Below are 11,587 nucleotides of genomic sequence, written 5' to 3'. Positions count from 1 at the left end.
GCAAACTGCTGAGCATCTCCCAAGCGATGGGAACGTAAGGAGGTGGGCCTTTGGTAGAGGGAGTTGGGCCTTGGAGGCACTTAGCACCTCTTGGCAGATGCTCAGAACTCACAAGGTCAGGCCTCCGAAGACACCCACTCTGGCAAATCTTCACACAGTGGAGTGGTCTTGTTGGCTCTACTCCTGTGTGAGTAAAGATATTCGCAAGGATTTGCAGGCTAGGCCTCATACTGCACACTGTATTATGCAACTCTAAGGTTCCTCATTTAGGCTTGAGGGTGGCTCAAAAGCCTTCAGCACTGACCTCACTCTGCTCCCACAGGGAAGCTTTACTGCTGTCTTCAGGGGACCAGAGTGAGGCCAATTCTGAGTGCTTTTGAAAACCCAGCTAAAGAGGCCTAGGGCTGTAGCTCAAGTTGTTCTCTTGTTTGTGTTCTGAGCGAGGCACAATAATAATGCACTAGTACGAGATGCCATTTGTTAGTTGAGAGGCAGAGCCATTTATCGAGTAACAGAATTACCAGACTATGGGCAGGGTGGTTACCCCACACTGAACTAAGCATGAATCAAATAGGGGATGAATATTATTTGGAAAATCATTTTAAGGTCCATATTGATGCAAAGCGATATATAGAAATTGCCCACATGGATTAATAAATGGCTAAGGAGACATTGCTTTATTCAGAAACTTTCACTGGAAAGTACAAATGAAAAAGTTTTGTGCACAAAACATCTGTCACTTATCCATGGTTAACGAGAGAGGGGTTTCCTGGGGTGATTGCAGAGTGTGCATGTGGACACAGGTGAGAAAGTAGTAGGTCTGATAAGAGTCAGAGATGGTTATTTTTCCTTTGTAATGATAGTTTGAATTTGAACTTAATTACACCACTGCAAATTCGGTTTAACACCTTTGAAGTCAATGGCATTAAACCAGTGAAATTGAGCATCAGAGCAGAATCAGGCAAAACAGAGTTGCAAACATTAGACTAACTAAAGCCACTGATGCTGTAACCACTTCCACCATCAACTGAATGTGACCCCTGTTTTAAAAGTCATAACATTTAAAAAACAACACAACCATAGGACACAGTTTGAGACCTTATAATTAATTAGGTCTGGATTCTGCATTCAGTTACACCAAGCAGAATTTCGACCTCAAATAGTGGAGAAGCATTCCATGGGACTTCTGTTAAAATCAATGGGACTAGTCACATAAATAAGAATGGCAGGACAGGACTTTCTTTACCCTTAATCACTACCAGTACCCCAGAAGGGGCATCAAAAGATAATGAATGAAATCTCAACAGTGCTGTACGACAGGATGGTTGTAAGAAGCCAATAGGACCATTGACTGCAATGGCATTTTGAAAAGCAGACTGTGAACTCATGTACCCTTTGAAAATTGAAGGCCTTTCTTAATAAGAATTTGACAGGAATGGAAACTGCAAGAACCAGGGCCTGGATTGCTTAACAACCATGTTCAAAGTCAGCTCCTTGCTCTACTGAATATGAAAAATCTAGGGAAGAGAATCCTTCTAGGAGCTGGTAAAGGCCAACTCTCATGTTTGTATACTGAACAGTTATGTATTGCGCTAGCCGTTTTTAATTTGATACACTTCTGTGGTGGTTTGGAATTCTTTATTGTTGCTTTTGCAGGTACAGAACTGATGGAACATGGGGCCAAAATCCTGAAACTCACATAAAAGTTGTAAGTTCCGAGACAGCCTATGAAACGGATAAGTGACAGCCAGATGGTGCTCTGTTACATGCCTCTGCTAATTCAAAGTAACTGATGTTAATGGGGATGCTCTGGCTTGGACAGTTGTAACTGAGAGCATGTCTTCATTGCAGATAGAAGGTGTGTTAACTCAGGTTAAAATGGCATTGTTCATTGAAGCATACTCCTCCCGGTTAAACTCATCCTGTGGCAGTCTCTCCTTTATTTGGTCAGACGCAATGACCCTTTCCTGTCTCAGGCTCCAGGCTTACACCCTACACTGATAAAGGCGATATTCTTCTTTTGCATCTTTACTAGAAGTCTGGGTGTCTTGGCTGCCTAAATTATGCCTGCCTAACTGGCTGAGATGCCTTTCACATTGTGGCAGGATTTAGGCCCATGAGTCTGTTCACTCTCTTTCTCTCAACCACACACAGCACATAGAAAACCGAGGATAAGAATTTTCTAACATTCCCTCCCCACCCAAACTGCTCTGGAAAAAATTCTGGCTGGCTGTGGAATAATATTTTCCTCCAGTCCAGGTTAATGAAGTCAATAGCATAAAATAGTCCCCTTTCCTTAACAACAAGAATAAAAGCCTTTTTTTGCTAATAGAAGTAGATACATACATTGACTAAGACAGTTGCATAACAATTCCCTAATACAGAACTGTTAGAATTGCAGGCTTTCTGGAAGGATGTTGGTAAATAAATCATCCCTACTGTAGTGTATGGCACAAATTATCTGCCCTGTAGAAGGAAAAACATTGCAATACTTACAAAGACAAATTTAGGACAAATTCCACCCTCATGTACAGATGAACGGCTCCCATTGTCTTCAATGGAAAGTGAGGGTGCATATCACAATAAAGAACTTAGCCCCTAATGACCATCAACAATATTACATGGGAACAGATGGGAAAGAACCTGTGTCTTCAACTGGCACCTAAACCTAAAGGAAAAATATCAGAAAAATATCAGAACTCCTGACTTAGCTGCCCACTAATGCTCTATGCAATTTTCTTTTTGACAGTTTCGCTAATGATTAGTGACTAGAGCTGGTCAGGGTTTATTGTTATAGCAGCCATGGACGTACTTTTTGGATCAAATATGGATTTTTTTAAATTTTAAAAAATTTCAAATGGAGGTATGAATCCCTTTAGCATTCTTAGACATAATCTGCACCCCTCCAGGGGTCTGTGGACCACAGGTTGAAAATCACTGTGCTAGGCTTTTGGGTCAACTGTTTCCCACTATACTCTGGCATGAGAGAAAAGCCTCTCTATGTGACATCACAACTTCTCATGCAGCATAATTGGGACTTAGATCATCTAAACTGAGGGGAGGAATGTCACATGGGCTGAATTCTAAAGAACATGCTGAACAAAAATGAATATACATGCGAAATCAATGATGTCATATCAAGGAAATAAACGTTTAAGCTGGATTTTCTAAGGCTCTTAGGATAAGTTAGATTTGTTCAGATTATTTAGCAGCTGCTGAGCTGTTCAGTAACCCAAGGCCTAGCTTCAAATGTATAATGTATTTCTTAATCTCCCTCCCCATTAGTCATTAGAAGAACAGAGACAAAAATCAAACAGTGGCTGCCATTTTCAAAGCCTTGTACAAAAATAAGTCAACGTTGTCCTCCTGCCAGTTCCAAAAAATCTTGAACAGTCCTTTGTAAATTTCACTTTTCGTTTGTACATTATAACAGAAATAGTTAGTCCCAGTTGCCAAAGCTTACTTCTCAGTCGGACCCAAGGGTGAGTTAAGTTTAAGTTCCCCTGCCTGGGTATCTCCATTCAGTATCTTCGCTCTTATTCAGGTTTTTTATAAATCTATTTTTTGAATGAAATGCATTGGCGGGGGAGAAAAGAAAAAGCAACAGCTCAATTTAGACATTTCAAAGGGCTCATCTGGGACGTTATCTGCATGCACAGGACTCCACTGTCATGTTGGGGTAGACCTTAAGCACCACGTTCTTATTTTCATCAAAGAATAGGATGCTGAGAGAAGACATTTTGTCAGGAACGCAGCAAGGCTCAGGAATACCAGGGATGACCCCAACTGCTCTCACTATGCTCTGGATGGTGGCATGGTTTGATGGCTTCAAGACCTGCAGAAGAAAGAACAAGAAGAGAAGGAATTTATAAGGTGCATGTTAAAATGGAACTGTACTGTTTACATGGTAACACTGTTCTTCATTGTTTGGGTCAAAATATAGCCAATTCCCTGAAGAAAGACAGTGATGAGCTAAAAAGGCTAGCTAGCGGAAGCAATTCTGAGTACCTCTTTTAAAGACTTCTCAATTGTCATGGTATATCCCTGGGGATATCTTCAGGGAATACCACTCTTGGATTAATTTTACTGGCCACTAGGTGTCACTGTTGCTCTACAATTCAGCTAGAGTTTTCTTACTCTGAAGAAAGTGGCCCTTAACTTCTTGCAGGAGATACCTTTTAAAGAGACACACCCCATCTTGGGGCAACGGCTGCATGAGAAACATAGACCAAGACACTTTGTACTGATGGAAATGGTGGTGTAAATTATATGCCGGATGTAACTTAGTCAGAAAAGCAGCGCAAGTGGGTGTAAATGTACCTCTGGTAACTTACACCATCATTGCACAACTAGACCCAAAGAATTCCACCAGTAGTACACCTATTTACACTAAGGCAAAATTCTGCTCTCAGTCACTAGTGTAGATTTGAAGGTACCTGGAATTACATTTCTATAACCGAGCAGAATTTGGCCCACTGATTATAACTAGAAAACAAAATCAACTGAGTTAACTTCATTGTCCAATATGAGTAAACAAATTTAGACCAAGATTTTAAAGACACTTTCATTTTCAGTAACTTAACTAGGCATACCAGTAACACAGGAAAACACAGTAATACAGCAAAAAACAATTATTTTTTTTGTTGATACTGTCCTTTAAGAAAGATATTCAGAACTTCATTTTATAACTCATCTCAGACCTCAAACCTGGGAATCAGAGTTAAAAATACTCTTAGTCAAATGTCAGGCATGTATACAACAAGATTCAGTGGGCCAAATATTCAGAGAGCCTGCAATTTTTCTGACACAAAAGATAGAATTTGTGTCTGCAAACATCAGGCTCAGGGATGAGACATCTAACTACCTGATTTGCAGGCCCAAATGATTTTCCATGGAAAAAAGCAGAGGAAAAATTTGGAGAGTCTGGCTCATTATGTCATAGGCACAATATAATTAGGAATATCTACTTGTAGTTAAGTTGGTGATGTGCAGGGATCTCCAATGCCTGCCTCCATTTAAGCAAACAAATGCCAACTGTATTCTTCTGCTTTATCTCAGAGACAGGTGATCCTTAAATTCCAACCACAATGAGTCAGAATGGACATTTTCCGCATCATGTTGCTAGAACTATTCTCAGCGAGCAAAGGAACCATTTGATGCAAGATTCAAAAGGCTCCATTTGGGAACATCCCACTGTTGTTTTTGTGTTAGGGTTACCATAATACAAACTTTTTTTTCTTCTCCAGATGAGAGAATCTATCCCTGCACTCTGAGTGACTGAGCAATGCCTGGGACCCATCCTGAGTTCCCTACACTCCATTTTAAGGTAGTTAGAGTTGAGGGCAGTCAGGCTCACAACTTCAAACGTATTTAGGCACCTACCTTCCACTGAAATCAATGGGAGTTAAGCACCTACATACCTTTAAGGATCTGGGCCTCAGGAAGCACTCTGTATCTACCAGCAACAAGGCCCTTTTTTATTTTTATTTTTTTTTATTTTATTTTTTTTAAAAAAACAAGAGTTCGGTCAAATTCTCTTTTTAATTTCTTGCAGGAAGGTTCAATAAGCTTTACATTATTATGATTTTAAATAGGAAAAAAAAGAAACTACCACAGACCTCCATGTCCCCAGTGCAATAAGGCATGATGGAGTGCCTTAAAAGCCAGGAATTCTACGGAGAGCCCTCTTTACAGCCATAAGCCAAATATGGTTGAAAAGGGACTCCTCAAAAGTACAGTTATCCAGACTCACAGATCCTGAAGCGAGATAGCTTTTTAAAGAAAGAGAGACTGTGATTTCCTCTGCAACATTTTATAGAGCATTTTAAAATTTCAGTGCTCCCACCACCGAAGATTTTTGTATAAATTGTGAAGTCAGAAAGCAGGTGATAGATAAGGTTAAGGTTGCATTCTGCCCCTGTTCCAGACACAGCTCTCAATGAGCATTCTGCACAAAAAAATCAAGGGGTGCTTATGGCCCTCAATATCTAAGGGTCCCTGTTGCTCTCCCCAAAAATCAATAAGAATCCTATTATTGATAAAACATCCACCGTGTCTATTGGATTGATAGGAATTGAAAATGGATTTTCATATTTTTGCTCAGCTTCTTATTGGGAGCCCTGAATGGCTCTTCAGACAGGGAACCTGTGCTACCACAAACTCACTACATGAGGCGCAAGGCAGCAGAGGATCACTGACCGCTCACCATCACTGAAATGGGGTGTAAAGGGGCGGCCGTTCTGCACTAAGAATGCTTCTCAACTATCTGAAGGAGGGGAAGTGAAGATTAATCAGTTCTAACAAAAGTTGCTATTTGGTGTTTTATTTTAGTTTCCTAAAGACTTTGCATTTCTCCCCACTCTTATGGTTTCCTTTGATCAAGTTTGAAACTGTCAGCCATAATTATGTCATGCAAAAGAGGAGAGCGGGGATTCACCGGTTTATGGTACAATGCCTGTCCTTAATAGCGGAGGTTTTGGTTCAGCTAATCAGTAGATCTGACTCGGTTTGGGTGGGGTTTTAAACTCAAACCCTGGACTACTCACTTTAGATGAAGCACTGAGATATACAATTGCATCTCACTAATGCTCTGAATTAAACAGATTAAAGTACATCTGTTTACAAGATTTATTCCAAAGATGCTCAGAGTAAAGGGCTGCCCTAGGCATCGGAGGGAGTGTTGGGTGTGGTGGATCATCTGGCCAAGGGTCTCGGTAAGTGTCAACATTATTTGGTACTGGGCAGACCACACCTATTTCCTTAAATATCTGAAATGTCTTGTGTGTTGCCCTCTAGCCCACAGAAAATACACAGCCCCTAAATCTTAAGGGTGGGATTTTCACGACACTCAGGCTTGGGCTAACTTTGCTGTCATTGAAGTCAAAGGCCAACTTCACTGGCAGCAGAGTCAGGCCAAGGCTGAGCATTTTCAAATTCCAAACAGAAAGGGTTAAACTGGCATATGCCCTGCATCGGGAGTGTTACATCATCTTTGCCGGAAGGCAGCCTGCTCGGTCTGGTTCCTACTAATGAAAAGCAGGCGGGATCTCACATGAGATTTTCTGTTAGAGTGGGAGTGGCGTAAGGGAAAAACCCAGTAACCTCCAAGTGGCCAGATCTGTGAACGAGTCCAGCTGTGGTTAGGGCTGCACCTGCTAAGCTGCACACATCCTTGAGAGACTTGCTGCCCAGTTGAATTTCATTAGAGATGCATTAGGAGTGGAGAGAATGATGTCAGCGACAAACTTTCATTCCTGACCTGGGAGAGGGACTGTCTGGCCTGTACGCTCTATGGTATTCTGCAACTTCAGCACATGTGGCTTTGCCAGCACTCTCACCATTTAACCGAAACAGGGAGAGGGTAAGGCTGGGAATTTGGGATGGGGATGGGAGGGGAAGAGGCACATCTTTTGTTAATTACCCAACAGGTTTGTCAACCAGGCTAGATGGAGCTCAGTTCTCCTTCACCGAGGGACCGCTGTCAAGCCATCAGCACAGATGAATTTCTGGTATTACCTGACAGCTACAGTATCCGTTTGCAAATACACTGCTCTCATGAATGTCAATGGGAGTCATGCGCATGGATCGAGAATACTACATGGCTCTCCACCTACCTGTTTCTCCTTGTCATGTATTGAATTTTCATTCTCACTAGAAAACCAAAGTGGATTTTGGTTCACATGGTGCAAATTGTATTTCACACTGCACATGTGCACACCAGGCACAGTTTGGATCCCAAAAATCGATGGGAATTTGCGGTTGACTTTCATGGAACCAGAGGCACGACACTGTCACCTACTTCCATAATAAACTAGATACGCTCCATTTGTACACAGGAAAGAGTTATTCAAAGGTCATGTTTAGGTTTAGGTTAAGGAGCCAATCCGACATTCCTTATGTACCCCAAAAGCGGGAGTTTTGCATGCTTAAGAAATGCAGGATCAAGCCCTACATTTGGACCAAGCCTTTAAAAATATGTTCAGAGACGAAGAATGGGTTTATGGTTAAGGCACTGACCTTGGACTCAGGAGATCTGGGCTTAGTTTATGACTGTCACAGATGTCCTGTGTGATGTTGGACGAGTCATTTAATCTCTCTGTGCCTCATGTACCCGCTTGTAAAATGGGGTTAGTAGTCCTTCCTTTGTTCATCTCATCTATGTAGACTTTAAGGCAAGACAAGGACTCTCTCTTACTTGTTTGTACAGGGCCTAGCACAATGGGACCACTGGGCACAAAGTAATACGTACAATAAATAGCAACCATTACTGTGAAGTGCATTTAGTTCTCAGAACCAAATTAAGACCTGATGCAACTGAGCTCAACCCTCTGTGGACTCACACCTGCTTTCACTGAGCATGAATTTGACTCTAAATGTTTAAAGAAGACTGTTAAGAAACGACTACGGTTTCTCCGGTAAATTGGCAAAAGATGGGAAATCTTCTCTGAAGTCTGGGTAGGCACGCTGTCTCCCTTTAGCTTCTCTACACATCAAATAGCAACTTTGTTAGAACCATTTCATCTTCACTTCCCCTCCTCCAGACTGCTGAGCAGCATGTGTAGTGCAGAACGGACGCCACCTTAGACCCTATTTGGTGGTGAGTAATCCCTTATTCTAGGTTTTTCACCTCCTGTAGTGATTTACACTCGTGCAGTGAATACAAACTAGTTCCAATAGTAAAATGATCACAGCAGAATGGGAGGGTTGCATTTGCTTTTCACTACCAGAGGTGCAAGGCCATGGGAATCAGACCCACGGTTTGTGAAGCGTTTTAGGGCCCTTCAGGGTGCTACACAAAGAAGGTGCTTCGTACAGAAAGTGCATGTTCTTATTACCCTTTCCATTTTCTGGGGTTTGGCAGTGTGTGGGATAAAGGGACCTCTCTTTTCCCTCGGGATCTCCATATTTAAAAAAAAATATATAGTAAATCCTTATAGGAAACTTGCTTTCTTTGTTATGTTAACAGGCATTTAGCAGCAACTGTGGGTGAAATTTTCAGAAGCTCTCAGCATTGGCCAAACCCTTGACTTCAGTGGGAGCAGAGCTGGCAAGAAGCGCTTCTGACAATCCCACTGTGCACCTATGGTGTATTGAAGCATATTTTTGCAAAAGCTCATTTGTTGTTGAAGGTGCACGTTCTTATGTACATGAAGTTTGACCCAAAGCTCACGGACGTCAATGAAAAGACTCCTATTGACTTTGATGGGCCTTCGATCAGGTCTATTTTGAATACGTGCCATTCACCTGCTACATGGGACAGGTGCCTTCTTACCAAGCCATCACGGTACCATCAGGTGAATACGTGTTTCTGAATGGGCACCAATTTTGAAATGGCCTGTTACTTATTGGATGTGAACTGTTTAGCTCAGCCCTGGGTGGAGTGTCTCTTCACTGGGAGTTGAAGGCCCAGATCTTCAAAGGTATTTAGGCACCTAGCTCTCATTGAAATTAAGGGGAGTTGGGTGCCGAAATACATTTGGGGATCTGGAGCCCTGCAGAACGAAGCCATAAGAAAGTACTATTTTTTTAAATCGAGAGACCCTAAACAACGTCCAAGGAACCGGTCCACTTAACTATGCAGATGCAGCTTCTACACCAGCACGCTGAAGTGTAGCGTTTATAGGGAAAAAACTGTTGTCCACAGACAGAAAAATAGCGTCGTCAGACATGATCCAAATCACATAGAAGTCAGTAGCAGATTTCCAAGGGGTTTGGAGCAGTCTCATACAGAATAACTGGCAGCTTAAAATTGTTTTCCTTGTTTGTTTTACTTCTTTCAAAATATCCATCTGTTTGCCCATATTACCCAGCTCACAACATGCCCAAGTTCGTTTAAAATGTAAAGCGCTTTCAGGTAGAAGGAGCAGCTGAGAGAATTAGTTTAAAAATTATTTTTGTTTTTGCATTCCTGTAAATTAAAATAGCCACACTGATCTATTTCAAATATTGCTACATATATGAATTATTTGCTCTCGGGCCAAGGTCAATCCCCAGAGCAATTTATTTTTACAGTTGCGTTTAAAAACCTTATAAACAAGAGGCTGAAATTGGAAATGCTGACACAGCCTTAACCAGAGTGATGCCCAGGGCATTGTTATAACTTAATGTCCTTAAAGTTAACATGGAAAAAGTCCAGGTCAAATTCCTGTTGAAGTTAAGGGTCTGTTTCAAACCCATACGTGGGGATACAGGTATGATAGAACATGGATGCTATCAATCACAGAGGGAGAAGCCAAAAAGACCCAGTAGAACATTTTACTACCACTGAAAGACAATCATCTTGTTAAAACCTTTTATTGGACCAACTTCTGTGGTAAAAGAGACAAGCCTTCGAGCTCCACGGGGCTCTTCTTTAGGTCACTGTGGCGCTCAAAAGCCTGTCTTTTTCACCAACAGAAGTTGGTCCAATTAAAAAGGTTACCTCCCCCACCTGTTCTTTCTAATAACATGGCTACAAGAACACTGCAAACCTCGTTTTTCTTTTGAGCTCTTGGCAAAGGCACAAAACTGAAGCCAGCCCTCAAAGTTTTAGAGGCTGATCCTGCAACCTTAATTCAGGTGAGCAGTCTCCCTGAAATCAACAGAACTGCTCACATAAGTAAAGGCTTTCTGATCATGCCCATTTCAGACTAAATTATCCTGGATGTTACCATACATCTCATCTGTCTTTCACTGAAGAAAAAAAAAAAAAGACATCATTCTGATTAATCCCAAAATTCCACCCCGATTTGAAATCATTTTGCTTTCAGTGCCAACCATTAGTTACATGAAAAAGAGAAAATGGTGAAGATAAGGCTATGGGAAGAACCATGAACCCTACGTCTACTGTAGTTTCCAGCTTCCAGGAATAACTTGTGTGTGTCCACCCTCCCCATTTTGGGTCTTTGTTACATATTGCATTCAAGGTTGGGAGATGTGGGCATGACCCTCCAACGGAGCTACACCAGAAATAAATTTGGCCTACTGATTTCAAGAAGCCAAGCTCATGCAACAGTTTTGGGGCCAGATCATGGAACCCTTACTCACCAGAGTAACCCTTACTCATACCCATAGTCTCAAAGCCATAGGGGCAACGCTAAAGTAAGGGTTCCAGGATCAGGTCCCCTGTGCTTATGTATGTATCTCAGGATAGCACTGGACAGAGGATACAGCTCTTTGGGAAATGACTGTTAAGATTTTGATTTGATTAGCTCCTGGGCTGATACTCAGAGTCCCATCTACTTCTAGGACTCTACACCCCCGTGCCCCTTTCAGAGCAGCTTTAGAGCCCCACTCTGCAAATATTTACTACCAAGAATAGCGCTTACTACTCTGAGTGGTCCCATTCATTGTTTTCTATTGGGACGAACTCAGTATGGTAATTACTATACTTGGTCATAAGCATTTATAGGATCAGTCCTTTATTATGCTTGATTAAACTGGACGGTCACCAGTTCACACATTATTATTACCCAATAAGCAATTTACGGCACATTTGGACTCTGGACAAAAATAATCCTTCTACAGAACTTTGATTTTATATCTTTGCATAAAGCAATTCTGACTTCATATTAGCTATTTTTAACAACCATCCCTTAAAGAACAGACA

General features: G+C 41.6%; 1 protein-coding gene across 1 annotated transcript in view; it reads right to left on the bottom strand.

Moving 5' to 3' along the window:
• Nucleotides 1-654: 654 nt before the first annotated feature.
• Nucleotides 655-11,587, bottom strand: part of BMP3 (bone morphogenetic protein 3) — a 27,139-nt gene continuing 16,206 nt past the window's right edge. The window contains exon 3 of the mRNA XM_027827963.3: nucleotides 655-3,835. Coding sequence (XP_027683764.2) covers nucleotides 3,644-3,835 — 192 coding nt within the window. The 3' untranslated portion in view covers nucleotides 655-3,643. The remainder of the gene's footprint in view (nucleotides 3,836-11,587) is intronic.

This window comes from Chelonia mydas, chromosome 4 (genome assembly GCF_015237465.2).
Source record: "Chelonia mydas isolate rCheMyd1 chromosome 4, rCheMyd1.pri.v2, whole genome shotgun sequence".
NCBI classification, from domain to species: Eukaryota; Metazoa; Chordata; order Testudines; family Cheloniidae; genus Chelonia; species Chelonia mydas.
The sequence above is the reverse complement of the archived record's forward strand: the minus strand, read 5'-3'. Positions and strand labels throughout refer to the sequence as shown.